The 16,709-nt window shown below is 31.5% G+C and overlaps 3 protein-coding genes across 11 annotated transcripts; 2 read left to right on the top strand and 1 right to left on the bottom strand.

Moving 5' to 3' along the window:
- Positions 1-4,084: 4,084 nt before the first annotated feature.
- On the top strand, positions 4,085-5,123 carry LOC111808998 (protein LURP-one-related 4). Its single transcript, XM_023695287.2, has 3 exons — positions 4,085-4,386; positions 4,500-4,721; positions 4,838-5,123. The coding sequence occupies exons 1-3, from the start codon at positions 4,135-4,137 to the stop codon at positions 4,970-4,972; spliced, it is 609 nt and encodes a 202-aa protein (XP_023551055.1). The 5' UTR covers positions 4,085-4,134; the 3' UTR covers positions 4,973-5,123.
- A 3,698-nt stretch (positions 5,124-8,821) lies between these two features.
- Positions 8,822-16,227, bottom strand: LOC111808619 (uncharacterized). 9 transcript variants are annotated; one of them, XR_015411503.1, is made up of 13 exons: positions 16,073-16,227; positions 15,801-15,954; positions 15,195-15,395; positions 14,980-15,102; positions 14,784-14,821; positions 14,577-14,685; positions 12,230-14,365; positions 12,007-12,144; positions 11,682-11,752; positions 11,388-11,553; positions 10,804-10,876; positions 10,629-10,724; positions 8,822-9,049 (listed from the first exon to the last, which is right to left on the bottom strand). XR_015411503.1 is itself a non-coding variant. In XM_023694714.2 (13 exons), exons 2-12 carry the CDS (start codon positions 15,876-15,878, stop codon positions 10,671-10,673), a joined length of 3,195 nt encoding a protein of 1,064 aa, XP_023550482.2. In that variant the 5' UTR covers positions 15,879-15,954; positions 16,073-16,227; the 3' UTR covers positions 8,822-9,049; positions 10,629-10,670. The 9 variants fall into 9 exon arrangements, 3 of the variants coding, with proteins under 3 accessions (XP_023550482.2, XP_023550480.2, XP_023550489.2); XR_015411499.1 differs by having other exon boundaries at positions 10,791-10,876; XR_015411501.1 differs by having other exon boundaries at positions 10,629-10,732; positions 10,791-10,876.
- LOC111808621 (protein LURP-one-related 4-like) lies at positions 9,251-10,842 on the top strand. The gene is made up of 3 exons (XM_023694722.2): positions 9,251-9,905; positions 9,995-10,228; positions 10,457-10,842. The coding sequence occupies exons 1-3, from the start codon at positions 9,591-9,593 to the stop codon at positions 10,589-10,591; spliced, it is 684 nt and encodes a 227-aa protein (XP_023550490.1). The 5' UTR covers positions 9,251-9,590; the 3' UTR covers positions 10,592-10,842.
- Positions 16,228-16,709: the final 482 nt, after the last annotated feature.

Here is a 16,709-nt window from a genome sequence, read left to right on the forward strand (position 1 = left end):
TAAAAGATTTTAGATTTAGGGTACTAAATATTTTTCTCTAAATCTGATATTTGGATAGATCAGTAGGAAGATAACCCAGTTCAACGAGAAGATGATCATGTTCAGCATCCGATAATTCATTGAAGATTATACACCTACATTCATGATACAAATTTTCATGACAATTGGTTCATATATGGGAACGTTTTCATTTGCGTTCAGAAATAATCATTATAGACAGAAGTTAGAGAATATGTGATTGATCGAGCTCATAGTGACGGTAGGGTTGAAGATCAATATTTAACTATACAGGGTCATGATAATCGTGAATAGTTCATTACTTACTAGGGACGGTGTGGGCATCGTTAAAGCGGATCCTCCTCGAGTAATGAATAAGGATATTTTAGTGATGAAAAAAATAAATTAATTAAATTATATTAATGATTACATATTCTAAACCATATATTGAAAAATTTTATAATAAGGTTTAAGTAAATATTAATCATTTCAAATATATCAAGAAATAACACAACAATATAACAAATTAATTTTTAATTTAGTTTCATATAATAAACTGAAAAATAAATATTAATTTATATTATTCTCAAAGCCTTTTCCACGTGGATTTAAAGAAAAGAAAACAGAAAATAATGATTATAATCAAAATCGTGTGGGGTCCACACTAAGATTTGAATATATGGAAGAATATTTATTATTCCAATGGAAATAAAAAAATAATAATAATATTAAATATTGGACATTTTTAATCAAGGAATATTAATTTTTTTTTAGATATAATTATTTGTTGAAAAAAATGGAAGACAATATAATAAATGGGAAAGGTTGACAACGAATAAAGGCAAGACAAAACATGTTGAGCTTATGAGACCACATAAGTTGGGAAATAAATAGACATGACATGCCCCCCTACATATTGTTGTAGGGTCAATTTTGTCCCTAGAAAATAACGCGCCTCTTTTTTTTTCATAATGAAATGTTCGGGTTTTATGGTACACATAAATTTATTATATCGTGTGAATGTCTATTCATCTTTTATTATTATTATTATTATTATTATTGCATTTTTTTTAAATATCTAGATATTATAATTGATGTTGTTTTTGTAAAAATTGGTTTACTTTATTTTTTTTTTACTTTTCGAGATTGCTTATAAATGGTGGTCGTTGAACTCGTGAATAGAGATGTCAATGAGGTGGAGCTGGAAAATGACGTCCTCGTCACCGTCCCTTAATTAAATTCTTGTCTGTTTGAAAATTTCTATTTAATTTTGTGGAATCTAAACAGAATTTGTAGGGATCGAGTTTTCTATAAAGAATTTTTTTTTTTTTTTTTTTTTTTTTTTTTTTTTTTTTATAGAGATGTTAATGGAGCGATTGTGGGGCCGAAGAACAACATCCTTACTTTCGTCCTCTATTTAAATTTAGTAAAATTTTTATTTAATTTTGCGGTATATAAAAAATTATATATTTCTTTTAAAAGGAGGAGTAATTTCTAATATATTTATTATTATTATTATTTATTATCCTAATAAAAACAATAATAATTCATATGCTAAAATATAATCGAAATATTTCATCATGAACTTGTTAGTAGATATTGTCTGTTTTAATCTGGTACGTATCACTATCAGTCTCGCGGTTTTAAAACGTGTCTATTAGGGAGAGGTTTCCACACCCTTATAAATAATGTTTTATTTCTCTCTCCAACCGACATGAGATCTCACACGTCGTATTGAAACAACGACCATTAATACCCTAGCCAAATAATAATAATAATAAATAAATAAATAAAACCTATATGCAATTATTTATAAAAAAAAAAACAATTTTTACATTAAAAAATAAAAAAACATTCATCAAGGGTTATGAAATTTTGGGTTGGAAAAGTTGACATTTGATTGACTTTTGTTAATAATTATTAATTTTCATTTGGGAAACAAAATTATGTTTTATTCTCTTAATAAACTTTGTTGACCCTACAAGACAAAAAGTCAACAATGGGTTCCTTTAATTACCCATTATAATTTTTTAAAAATAAATAACCTTTTTTGGGTTATTACTTAAATAAGTTTTTTACTATAAAAAGTTTTTTTTTTTTTTTTTTTTTTTAATATTTAGTGGGTTATATAATTTAAAAAAAGATGCAAACTTTATTATAGGATTAGTTTAAAAAATGTGGGAAGAAATGGACAAAATAGCTTAGAACCATATAAAATTAATTCCCATTTTTTAAACCATATTATATATAAAAGCACATTTAATTGGGTGGGGGAGGAGCTTGTTTAGTTAAATTAATTGTATTAATTGTCATTACACCATGATAATATTACTTAATTACACACCAACATTGTTAGGCCATGACCATTATCTTCTAATTGTTTGTGGGACTATGCCTTTAATTTACCCTTATATTTTTTTTTAATTATCCCATACAAAGATTGGAACAAAAAACGCGTAAATTGATTATATGTTGTGACATCTGAATGAAGAAAATGTACATGAATGAACAGAAACCTCGTCCAAATGAGAATAATCTTAAGGATATAGTCGTTAAGAAATGCACAAAAGAATTGAGGGTTATTAGCTGTAATGACCCAAGACCACTGATTATCAATTGTCAGGAAGAAGTTTCCACACGCTTATAAGGAATGTTTCGTTCCCTCCTCTAACTGATGTGGGATCTCACAATCCACCCCCTTTAGGTGTCCAACGTTCTCGTTGACACACGGACTCGTATCTATACTAACAAGGTGCACCTTTGTTTTTTATGACTCAATCATAAGAGCTCAAAATTTAATCGTGCTTAGCATGAAACAATTGTATATTGGATGACGTCCTAGAAATTTTTCTATCGGGATAATTTTCACTCTTAGAAGCAATTCATAATAAATAGGTAACGTGGGTATATTGCAGGAGAATGTCGAGACCATCAGATATTGAATCTGGATTCCAAATCCCGATCGATTTTTTTTTTTATATATATATATAAAAAAAAAGATTGAATTTTCCTCTTTTTTGAAGCTTGAATGAGCTAGGGATGGTTAACATCAAATTTGATTTGTCATCTTTTAATTCCTTTATTAATCTTTTCTTTTAATTATTTATTACATCAAAGATAACAATAAATAACTTAATTTATCATATGATAAAGTTGGTATTATAAGAATGTGTTATCCTCATCCTCAATCTACCATAGTTTTAAAACTTATAATATAATAATAATTTAAAATAGTCCATAGTTTTAAAACTTAGAATAAAGTAACAATTAAATTCAAGTAATTAAAATTTAAAAAAATTAAAAAAATTTAAAATGCGATAATTATCCTTAAATTAGGGAGTTGTATACATCAGAATTAGATAATTAAATAGGGATTATTATTATAATTACGTAGATTATAAAGTTTGAAAAGGATTCAAACTCAGCCACCATTAATAATATTTATTAATAAAGGGAAAATACCAAAAATAAAAAATAAAAAATAAAAAATAAAAAATGATGGTTGGCTGCACTCTCCACTTCAACTCGACGTGTTTTTTCTCACTCTTCCATTAGGTGAAAAACACTTTCTCTCTCCCGATTTTAAATTTCGGTTTACAGGTTGACATTTTTTTAATGTATATATAGATTTTACGTTCAGGATATTTTTATTATACCATAGAAAAATTGATAAAATATAATATAAATATCAACCGTGCTGACTAACGAAATAAATATGGGTGTCGATTTGGTCCCTGAACTTTCAAAATTATAAATTTATGATATAAATTGTTTATATTTATAAAAAAAATTTACTAATTTTTAAATTTTTTTAATTTGTTAAGATTTATAATTTAACGTAGATTAAATTAATCAATTTTAATTATAAACCTTTAATTTTATTAAATTATTTCATACAATTTTAATAATAAAAAAATAATAATGGAATAATAAATGTAAGAAATTTAAAAGTTAAAATGGCCGCCTTCTTCGTTGGATAAAAAGACAGCATTTTTTAATATTTATATTATTCAATTATTAATTAATTGTGTTTTTTTTAATTCGTTAAATAAAAAAAAAAAACTCCCTATAAATTCCTCTCTTCCTCATTTTCACCTTCTTCATCAAACTTTCAAACCTTCTCTTTCTTCCATTTCCATGGCCAAAGTGTACCCTCAATCAGCGCCGTCGCCGTCGCCGTCGTCATCTCCGTCGTCTTCACCGCTCTGTTCCGAAACCGAAACCTTCACGATTTGGATGAAATCTCTGATTTACCACACAAATGGCTGCACCGTCTTCGACTCCAATGGCGACATCGTCTACAGAGTCGATAACTACGACAGGAAATGCAGCCGCGAAGTTTTTCTCATGGATCTAAGAGGAAAAGTTCTTTTCACCATCAGAAAAAAGGTACGCCACATAAAAAGAAATTTGGCGGTTTCTGTGAGTTTTGTTCTCCTGATTTTGATGTTAAATCGTTGAGTTCTGTTCGATTATTCATAGATTTGGTTAAATTTCTGCAGAAATTCTCGTTTCTTCGAGGATGGGAGGGATACCGATGGATCGAATCAGAGAGAAGTATGAACCCTAGCTTTCGTGTGAGGAAATTGTACAGATCCGGATCGCGGAAGAGGAATGAATCGATCTGCGAAATTAGTGTGGGATTCGAGAGATTTTCATTGGTGAAAATGGACGGAAAACTCGCTTTTAGAATAATCAATATCAACGGAGAAGTAGTTGCAGAGGTGAACAATCTCATCTCATATCATCGAATCCGATTTCGTTTCGTTTTCATAGAATAATCAGAAATAATTTCCCTACGGATTGTAACTGATTGAAACGATATTGATTGTGTTTGCAGGCGAAACGAAAAGTTTCAAGTAATGGAATTCTGTTGGGAGATGATGTTCTGAGTTTAAATGCAACCTCTCAGATTGAAAGATCTCTGATTATGGCATTGGTGACTGTTTATGGCTTAATCCGTCGCCAAATGTAAATTTTGTTAGTTTATTTTTGAAGTTCATACAAATTTTCCCTTTTCTTTCACAGATTTTGGTTTGTTTCATTTAGGTTTTTTGGGTTCTTGTAAAGAATTAATGTAGAAATAGAAGTTACCGAGGAAATACAAATAAATATTTCATTCATAATTTTTTTTTTTTTTTTTTTCTTTTTCTGATTTCATTCGGCCTAAAATTGTTTCATTTTTATTCTTCTAATGTGTCCCAAAATAGCATTTCTTAATTTGTTCTAAAATATCAGCTTATACATGTAAAGCCCGCCCACCCACAAGTAAGTTCACAAACAACAATAGACTCGGATTTAACTGTAGTCTCTAGCTCGGTTACTTCGCTACCTTGGTCATTCAATGGTTCGCTACCTTGGTCATTCAACGGTCATTCAATGTCACGTTTATCTAAAAAAATTAAAATAATTTCTAATTTCTTTTCCTCATTAAAAGGTATTCAAGTTATTTTTCAAGCATGGACAGTTGATTCTTTATATGTTTATCTAAATTTTTGGACATGTATGTAAGATTTGCTCTCGGTCAAATATGACACGTCTACTGAACTCTTTGACGACCTGTAGTGTCATATAATCCAACTATCAGGAATTTTGAACTCTCTGACAAATACGACACGTCTACTGAACTCTTTGACGGCCTGCAATGTCATATAATCCAACTATCAGGAATTTTGAACTCTCTGACAAATACGACACGTCTACTGAACTCTTTGACGTAATGTCATATAATTCAACTGTTAGGAATTTTGAACTCTCTGACGGCCTGTAAATGTCATATAATCCAATGTCAGGAATTCTTCTCATTACGTGACGACTTGGAATTTCTGAGGTTGAGTAGGCTAACAATAGTCATATACAACACATAATTAACTCAGAGTCATAACATTTCTAGCTCACATTTATAGCATGCTCACATCTTATGCATGCATCTATCTATATATATATATATATATATATATATATATATAATCAATTAACCACGTCATAAACACATATATTAAACATATTAAACTCCTAATCACATCATCAACAACCTCATGTATATAAAACAAGTCAGGAACTTATTTATTAGTCTCGATATGCTACTTGTTTAATAAGAAATGTATGGGTTGAAAAACTTTACGATTCGAACAATTAAGTTGTGTCTAAAAAATGTTTCAATCCGACCCAACTCAACCCACGAGCACCAGACTAAAGTGTCTGTTAAAAAAAAAAGAACTAAACATAATTTAATTATTTAAAACATAAATTCTCGATCAAATTAATAATTTTTTAATCTTTATCCCAATCGTTCAACTAAAAAATAAAAATAATTGCTAATTTTGATTTATTATTAAATTTAATTAATTATGACAAAAAAAAAATCCTCAAACCCAAAACATATTATATACATTTTCAAAATATTTTCAATTTTATATTCTGAAAATTATTTTCCATTTAAAATTTTTTGAATTAATAAAAAATATTTTTCACGTGTATTTAGTTATATATACGAAATTAATAATATGAATTTGACTTCGATATAAATTACAAAAAGCAACTCGAAATGAAAAAAGAAAGCATATTATATAAAGTAAAGCCAAAGTTAATAATAATAATAATAATAATAATAAATAATAATAATAATAATAATAATAATAATAATAATAATAATAATAATAATAATAATAATAATAATAAAAAGAATTAAGAGAAGTTATCCTTATCTAGGAAGGAGTAATTTAAAAGCCAACTATTTTTATTTTTAATTAATTTCTTATATTATATAAACTCATTTTCCATATTATAATTAAATTATATATTAACAGCCAATTTAGATCTCTTTTATTATGATTTTATTTTATTATGATTTTATTTTTTAAGTTGTGATTTAAATATTAATATCAATAAAAATGTTAAAATATTAATTTACGAAAACGTGAATTAAAATATTAATAAAATGTGGAGATATTAGAGGAATATTTAATTCCATTATTAATTATGTTATTTAAAATTAGAAGCGTGATGTTAGATTAAACTCAAACATCATCACATAAAAACAATATAATTTAAAGAGTGACAAATCCTATCATCAAACCGTCCCATAATTATTTTATATGAAAATTAAATTAAATTATAAAATTTCAACCAATCCCAAGTCAATGTACCATTCTACATACCTCTAGATAAATAAATAAATCGATAAATAAATAACATAACTTCAACGTGGTACTCATGATTCTACTTCCAATACTTCTACCAACCTTTATTTAAGAGTTTATTATAATTTTTTTTAATACTGTTATGGAGTGAGGAATCGAACTATCGACCTTTCAAGTAGTAATTAGTGCTATGCTCGGATTGACTATCATTATCTGATCAAATTATAAACTTAGTTTTCTTTCAATAATTTCGTCGTCTAAGAAAGTATAATTATATTTATCGTTATTTTTAAGCGGGTTGTACATCTAAAATCTAGATGGTATAATTGTGTCCTTGTGCACTAAACAACCTAGAGTTGAAATTGGAACTAGAAGCTTCCTTTGTTAAAATGATGTTGTCGAAAAAATGTTGTGTTTAGGAAAACGTGTGTATATAGTTTTTTTTTGTTCCTTGTAGAGATGTCCACGAGCAGAATGAGGATGGGACAAGGAATATAACTTCGTCCTATGGCTATCTCTGTTTAGCCAACACGGAGAAAACTCTCTTTGTTCTCTATTTAAACGAGGATTTATCACCTCATTTGAAGCGGGTATTGTGTCTAATTTTGTGGGCTAAATAGATATTTCGAATTAAATTGAGTAAGAAATATGAACGTGAGTTGGATAAGAAGGATGAAAATTATAATCGAAAAAACACGTTTAAATTAAAACAAAATTAATTACCTAATTGGTATTGAAATTGATTATTTTATATGGTTTTAGAGAATTTGTCAAATGAATGTATGGGATTGGAGCAAGGGGTGCGAGGTTGTATTAGAAGACCTTTAGGACAAAAAGGATAACTTTTTTTTTTTTCTTATAAAAGGTCAACCAAAGCTAGGTCGCCTTCTTGACTTCCTTATTATGAATTGATCTATTATTATTATTATTATTATTATTATTATTATTATTATTATAGTTAAGTTATAAAAAATAAAAAAGAAAAAAATTCAAGGTTGGATTCGATTTAATTAAGATTAGAAAATGTATGTATAGCTATCATTTAAGATAAGTTTTAGGATACTTAAGTTATGTTAGCTCTATTAATAGGCTCGGTTAAACCTTTAAGATACTTAAGTTATGTTAGCTCTATTGATAGGCTCGGTTAAACCTAGGAACCATTAATATAATCGACTCTAACAATAGGGTAAATTATTGAGTATTTTTATATATTTATGTAATAGTCCGTGTATTATGTGAAAATCATTAATGTTGTGTGATGGAAAGTACGTATGTCCCTAAAACGATTATATTGATGAACGAAAAATTTTCTATGTCGCTATCATGTTATTAAACTATATTGTGTACATGCATATGTTGCCATAAAATTTGACTGTCGGAAAGAGATGTATGTCCAAAGGCTTTAGATACATGAAAGTAATGAATGTAGAGTCAGTATGTATGAAAGTGATGCATATCTATGTCGAAAGTGATGCATACTTAGAGAGGCCTAAAGTACATAAAAGTGATGCATGTCTAAAGTATTTGGTCTATACAAAAGAATTGTATATGAACTTATGCGTATGAAAGTGATGTACACCTTATGTTGAAAGACCTTCCTATCGTGCATAAAGTGACATTAGCATTCTCAATCTAATTGTGTTCTAGAAATTAGGTTAGGTCATTATCTGAGACCTTTAACGAGATACTTTATATACTTTATCTGGATTAAATTATAAAAAAAAATGTTTGGTTATGTTCAACATTACGTTGTTTCACACTTAAATTCGACGTTTCAAATTAAAAATAGTTCTATTAGCATACATTACGAGTAATGATTCATTAAGTTCGATTTCTTACCTCATATTCGTTGAATTTCCATGTTCGTGTAAAATTCAATATCCACCAAATGATAATCATCACAAACAGACCTAAAAGGCAAACAAGTCATATCAGCCAATAGCTTTTCAATGTGATTCCAATACCAAACTCAAGATGAAGAGAACTAAAACAATTAAAAGTCTAATCAATAAATTTAGAAATAAATATAACTAAAAAGAAATGAAAGTCCAACCAATAGCAACACTTGCTATCTTAATTATCCATTCTAATTTCTATATGATAATAATGATAATAAAAGACAACGTGGACTAAATATAGCTGCAAAAGTAGCAAGCAAGCAACTTTCATTCCGAAAGAAAAGTAAAATAGGAGGATATTATTCTTTATAAATATTATATGCAAAAATAAGTACTTGCATTTACTTTTAAGACAAACAAAAAATAAATAGTTTCTTCCATCTCAATGGAAGACTATGAAATCATATACTTTACTTACATTAAACAAATATATCTATATGTCGTCATGCATGATAATAATAATAATAAACTAATCATTGAACCCCATGTTTTGTTTTGGGTTTCTTCTCCTATTTTAGTTTTATTTCAACACATAAACTGAGATGCTGATTAGATGATCAAGGAGGGCCATAAAGTATCTGGGAAAGAAGACAGAATCTTCTGTCCCAAATGGCTAAAAGTTTCATTTTCTTCAATTTCTCTCTTTTTTGGTGGTGAATCTGCTTGTTTTCCTTGTATGACAGCTGATTCAAATCCAGAAACTTTCACTGTATGGATGAAGTCCCTTATCATGCAAGGAAATGGGCTTACTGTTTTCAATGGGAATGGTCAGATTGTTTATCGAATAGACAACTATGATGAAAAGAGCAGCAGGGAAGTCTTTTTGATGGATCTCAGAGGGAAACTTCTCTTTACGCTGCGTCGAAAGGTGGGTTTCGATGAACAAGGACTGGATATTATTGTGTAGCTTTGATGCATTGATTATTGTCATTGGTTATTTTTGGTTTCCTTTGGCAGAGAATCTGGTTTCTATGTGATTGGGAAGGATATAAGGATGGTGGTGTAAATACAGAGGAAATAAAACCATTCTTTAGAGTGAAAAGGGTTCTCAAATTTATCAGTAAAAAGTTAAGATGTGATGTGAAATTATGTGGAGGAGAATCTCGGCCAAGTTTCGGATATAGGTTTGAAGGAATTTGGGGCAGAACAGCATTCAGAATATTGGACAGCCATGGAGGACTTGTTGCAGAGGTAAGGCCTTTCGTTCGAACTTAAATGCTACGATCTTCCTCAATATACTACTACATTAGTATGATATCGTCCACTTTGGGTTAAAGCCATACAATTTCATTGCTGGATTCCACTCGTTTAAGATGGTATTCTAACTTAAACCTATGGTTTTCCCCATCTCACCTGCTATTAAGTTTTTGTTGCAGAACAGATTATGAAATGAAGTAAATGGCATCTGGGTTTGTGCAGGCAAAGAGAAAACAATCTTTAGGAGTTCAATTGGGAGAAGATGTTATGAGTTTGGTCCTAATACAGACTAATTTGGATCATTCCCTACTCATGGCACTTGTGACTGTCTACCTATTGATTCAACATAGAATATGATTCAATTGTTTCAAAAGAGAAAACAAAGGAGACAAACCTGGAACAATTCCAGCAGCCAAACTTGCAAAGTGGACCCAAATTAACCGGCTACTTGACCAACTCTACCTGCAGCATCTTTTCCTGTATTTTTCCCCTTCAATTCTTTCAAGAGAATTAGATCAGCCATTGAAAAGTATGTAATTTAATTCATTTTGTATACCTGTAAAGCTCACTCATAAAATCTTCTACACTGCATCTATCTGACATGACAATGTCCAAGGCTTCAATTCTGCCAACTGCAACTTCCTGCTATAGACAAAAATTACAAGTAGAGCTTCCCAGCAAGAAAGAGTTAACATAAATCTACTTCTATTTTCACAAGGAAATTTCTCTTTCCTTGTGAAAATAACAGAAGAATAAAAAAGACCTCGCGTGTATTTCACTACAATCTCTGGAAAATAATTATCATACATTTAAATTAAATAAATAAAAGTTGACTGAAACAAAAAATATTTTAAATTTGACTCAATGGAACAGATAATGCCAGATAATGGCATTTCTGGCTTCCGTTGGTTTTTGCTTTTTTTTTTTTTTTTTTTTTTTTTTTTTTTTTTTTTTTTTTTTTTTTCCCTTCCCCTTGACAAACAAACTATTTATTCACTCTAATGGAATGTCTTGTCTTGTGTGGTATCATGCTACTTCCTCTACATGAAATGTATACTTTTTTCTATATAATGCTACAAAAGAATTACTAAATCTTCTTGCGATTTTTAAGACTGCGTAGAGTCATTACAAGCTGTTGCCTTTCACCTTCTACCTCTGCGAACTTGAGACTTATCTCTGAATATCTCTCTTGCATTTCCTTTAGTTCACTCTCCATTGATTTGTTTCTTTCCCTTAATAATGCTAATTCTGTCGAAAATTTGTCACCATTGTTGTCACTGTCGTCAAGTTTGTCGGTCTCTGGTGAAATTATATCATTCCTGTGGAGAATAGAATAAGGAAGAGAATCAGGGAATTGATTGTTTCCTTCATTCAAAAGGACAAACAGAATCAGAGGTTGAGCAAAAACTTCCAAGAGAGAGAGATTATTATCTGTTTTCTAACATACCTCCCAACTGACACGCCATTTCCATATTCAATGGATGATGAAGTGTTTTTGCTTTGGCCTTGGTTATCTTCCTGCTTCCAATTCAATCATGAGATGTTATTTAACGACATACAAATATATGTAACCTTGAGATCTGGGAAACAAGCACAAGAATGACAAAGGCTAACGATATTATAGTGACAAATCAACTATAATATTGTTAACAAATAACTATGTAGTTCGTGAAGTGTGTGCTTTAAATGTAAATGAAGAGGAACAAACTCATTTTAACACAACCATATAGAGGTTAGAATCTGCATGCCTTATAATAATGCACATTTCCTACCTCTTGAATTTTGCTAGTAGGAACAACTTCTTCCAATTTGCTTTCTAACTCTTCAATTGTGAGCTGAAAATCCATCGCCTTTTCGGAAATTTTACTAGCTAGAGTTTCTATGGCGTCTTCTTTCAAACTTATCTTTCTCTGGAAAGAAGAGTAGGATTCATAAATTGAATAACTTGATTGAAAAATAAATAACCATTTACAAAAACATGGATCTTGAGGATACCTCAAGCAACTCAATTTTCCCCTTTAGAGCAGCGACCTCCTTTGGGCTGCTTTCCGAAGCAGTGGACTTAGTGCTTTCTGTAAAAGCTTCAACTCCATCACAGGCTGCTGCTTGTTCATCACTATGCCAGAGCATGTCAACACCATTGAATTCTTTCACCTTCTTCAGGTCATCATTTAGCAGAAAGACCTGATGTCTAAGTTTATCTTTCTCTATCTCCCCTTCGACCAAAGAATGTTTTAAGTCACTGCAGTGATCTCTAAGCACCTCCAACTCTGTTTGTAGACATCCCATCGATATCTCATGTTCAACATTTTGATGCCTTCTTCTATTTAACTCGTTTTGAAACTTCTCGCCTTCTTTCATAATCAAAGCGATGGCTGTTACCAGTTCATTTCTTTCCATGTTTTTGATCTGGTTCAAGCTCTCTCCTTCCTTGAGAGACTTATTTTCTCTTGTGAGCCTTTCAATTTCATACTTGAGTAACAAAATCTCTCTCGAGAGAGATTCACAAACTTCTTTTTGAATCTCCTGTCGATCAAGCAGCTTAGATTTTGTATGAAGTTCTAAAAACATCTGTTCGATCTGTCTTGTTTGCAAATCTACCAGGTTTGAGAGTTCACGGAGCTTAGCGTCAGACTCCTCCTTAACTGATTGAAGCTCTTTATTAGTAGACACAAGTTTTTCATCTAATTGAATCTTCTGCAGTTGCAGCTCGATAGATTCTGCCACTGCTTTAGCAGCTACCTTCTCATTTGCATCAAATGTCGAGACTATCTGCAAAGAAACCCGTTTGAGTTCTTCTTGAAGCCTTTTTGCTGTACTAGCATTTCTCGACCTTGTCTTCCTCAAGTCCTCCTCTGCTAGGATGGCTCTTTGCTCCTGCTCAATTTTAGCACATGTCATATCTTCTAGATCAGCTACAAATTTTTCAGCTTGCTGCTCCAGCTCTTCCTCCAAGGCCTGCATATGGGCTTCAAGTTCTTTTATGGTGCTCAAAGAATCAGAGAAATCTTTTGACCGCTGCTTAAGTTCCCTATCCAAGTGTTCTATGTGTGTTTCCAGCTCTACTATGGTTGCTGAGGGCGTACATTCTTCTTTCATGTCAAGTTTCTCCTGCAGTTCACATTGCTCCAGTTTATATGACATGCCATGATTTTCCTGTTTCAGTATTTCATAGTCAAGTGCTAGTTGTTCCATAATCATTTCTAATTCATCCTTCTCTCTCTTGTAGAATTCTACTTCACTATATAGGTCAACAACCTTTTGTTCCAGAAGATATGTTTCATTTGCATCACTATGCTGCTTAACAAGATTTTCCAATGCCTTCTGCTCCTCATCGTTCTCAGATTCACACTTGGAAATGGTATTATAGAACCCTTCAGCATTCTCAGAAAATCTTGATCTGTCATAGAGACGAACGCTTGGACCATTCTTCTGCTCTAACATTTCCTCTAGGTCTCGCATTGCAAGAATCAACTCATCATTAGCTTTCTGGGTCTTCTGGAGTTGTAGGCGAATGTTGGCATTTAATTCCTTTTCCTGGTTTAGTTCTTCCTTTGTTTCTTCCAGAAGAGCCTCTATTTTCTTATCCTCCAACTCCATTTTATTTTTGGATTTGGATTTGAGTTTCTCGCATTCCTCCCTGAGTGAATCTCTCTCCTCTTTCAAAATGACAATTTCTTTAGACAGATCCTGACCCCTTTTACTTTCTTTGACAATTTGCTTTCGAAGTGTCTGCAATTCCAATTCTGAAACTTCTGCCTGCCTGGAAAAGCCAACAAGCTCAGCCTTGAGCTTTTCAATCTCAATATTTACAACTCTTTCTTCAGACCTCATTACTGGTCCAGACCTGTCTACGGGAGGCATGTCATCTGATGATTCATCTATGCTTACTCCATGATCGGAACCAAGGGGCCATATCGATTGTGATCTTTGATTCTCCTTGTTAGTGGTTGTTGAAAGGGATGTCACTGGTGTGCGAGGAAGTGCTGATAAACTAACAGGTTGATGTTCTCGTGGAGTATCAAATCCAGAGCTGCTCTCAGAACTTGACAATGTAATATCAGATCCACTTGATTCTCTACAGTCACCATTTAGTTCAAAATCATGAGGGCTCTTGCTAATCTGCTCGTCCTATTTACACAGAGCAAAGGAAAGAATTAAAGCAACAATACCAACAGCTGTGGAAAAATTCAATTGGTTATCTACTCTACAGTTATTTTTTTACAAGAAAATAAAAATACTCAGTCCACGAGCAAATATGCTAAAAAACTGGTCATGAAATCTCCGAAAAACAATGAAGGGGAAAATGTGCTTATTATGCTACTTGGAAATGGAGCCTTACTTCAGTATAATTGCTTTTAATGCTTTCATCTACTTCACCATTGCTTAAGTATGATTTCAAGCTCGTTTCCTGAGATCCAATGCTGACATTGTCAAAATCTTCCCCCTCTCTGTCATTTTTTCCCCCCATCAGGAGCAGATCAAACCCTCAGTCAAACATTAGCAAAATATCCTCTAAGAAAGGAAACTTGAAACCATAGATTCTCACCTTGGCTCAATTTTAGCCTGCAGCTTCTGTATCAAAACCTACGAAACAACATAAGCAAAATATTAAGTAACAATGGATGATGAAAGGGAAATCACAGTGCTCAACAGAGATCCCAATGTTCAAATCCAAAAACGACGATCCTTGTTAAGAATGATAGGTTCACACACGCAGGTAGGGAACAGTTCGAAATACTCACATGCAAAACCACATCAGAATTGGAATTCTTTAGGGGAAGAGAAACAGAAGAAGATTTTGTGGCATCTGCATAATCAGCTAAATTGATAGAAACCTCCCCAAGAACCCTTGATTTTGCTCGTCCCTATATTAACACCCAAGTTAAGCTGCATTTGTAGTACATTTTCATGGATAAGAAAAAAACAAATCAAATCTAGAACTTCCATATATACATACCATTGAGACGAGGAAGTAATAGGTTTTCTCATTGATTTTCCCAGATTTTGTGTCCCGCACGAACTTGACTGTTTCATAAACTGGAGTTTCCCATTTGCAACTCCCATCTGTAACTGTGACTTTATCCAGTCTTGCAGTTGGCTTTCCCACATCTCCAGGAACCACGGATAACGTCAGTGCATCCACCACTGACTGTGAAACCTGAAATTAAATTACATTTACAATCTTAGCTAACCGGCCAAGTAACTAAACGCCCAGCCAAACAATCTTGCTCTGTTTGTAATGAATAAAACAAAAACCAAAAAGGTTCACGGGCATGGATGTATTAATCCGTTTCTATTCCGTCCATTCAAATCATCAGAAACGTCTCAAATCCATTAATGCACTAACTTCTCAGCTCCAAGCGAATCAAATCACCGACTCGAATACTTCTCTCATTTTCATCAATCTTTTCAGCTAACTTCAAGTAATGCTCCAAATTCCATTACACAAACACAATCCAAAACCGCCATACGCAATCCAAAACCAAAAAAGAACTTCCAAAATCAAGTAAAATGTCCAGAACAGAAGTGAAAGAACAAACAAAATTAATAATCTCAACCATACCTGAGTAACATAAAACTGCAACTTAAATTCCGCTTTAACCTTATTCTTCTCACTCCTCCATCTCGCCGACTTAAACATCTCCGACTATCTCCGGAAAACTCCCGCCGTACACCGCTTCAAAGCAGAAATTCAAGCAGCGACCACAACCTCATTGCTGCAGCAGAGTGAGCCGTCAAAGCGATTAACACAGTGGACCAAAATGCAAGCGAATTGGAATCAGAGAAGGAGGAGAACAACATCGAAATTCACATAATGAAAGCTTGAGAAAGAACCTGAAATTGAAGAACAACAATGGAAGAAGATTATGGGATGATGGAATCGGGAGATCTGAGAGATTCTCTCACTGTCCTCATTCAGGGAAAAAAATTAAAGCGAAAGAAAAAAAAAAAAGGAGAAGCTTCTGAGTGTTACATTTCAATTTTATAATCTAATTTTCACTGAAAGTTGAAATAAATGATTAATTTTATTTATTAAAAATCTATTTATTTATTTATTTATGTCAGGTTTGGCTCGTCTCGAATTGAACAATAAAACAGAGAGATGATGTAAAAAAATAAAAATAAAATAAAATAATTGTGGTCTGACAATTCTACCCTTGACCTACTCACAAATATTCCACTCGGATTTATTTTTAATCACGTGTCATCCAGCTAAGCTTTTTCACACGTATGAAAATAGGAGAAAGAAAATAAATATTTATATTTTCTTATTGGTCCAAATAATTTTTTCCTTATTATTATTTAATAAACCATTTAAATATTTATTTTTTTATAGAAATAAGACATTAATACGTCGTATTTTCAAACATTTAATTAAAATATATCACTCAATTTCAATAATTTTTTTAAAATTACACTCCAAAATTCAAATTTTATATTATTTTTAGGAGTAATAAGAAAATAAATAATC

Source organism: Cucurbita pepo, chromosome 13 (genome assembly GCF_057944985.1).
Source record: "Cucurbita pepo subsp. pepo isolate OVF chromosome 13, ASM5794498v1, whole genome shotgun sequence".
In the NCBI taxonomy this organism is placed as follows: domain Eukaryota; kingdom Viridiplantae; phylum Streptophyta; class Magnoliopsida; order Cucurbitales; family Cucurbitaceae; genus Cucurbita; species Cucurbita pepo.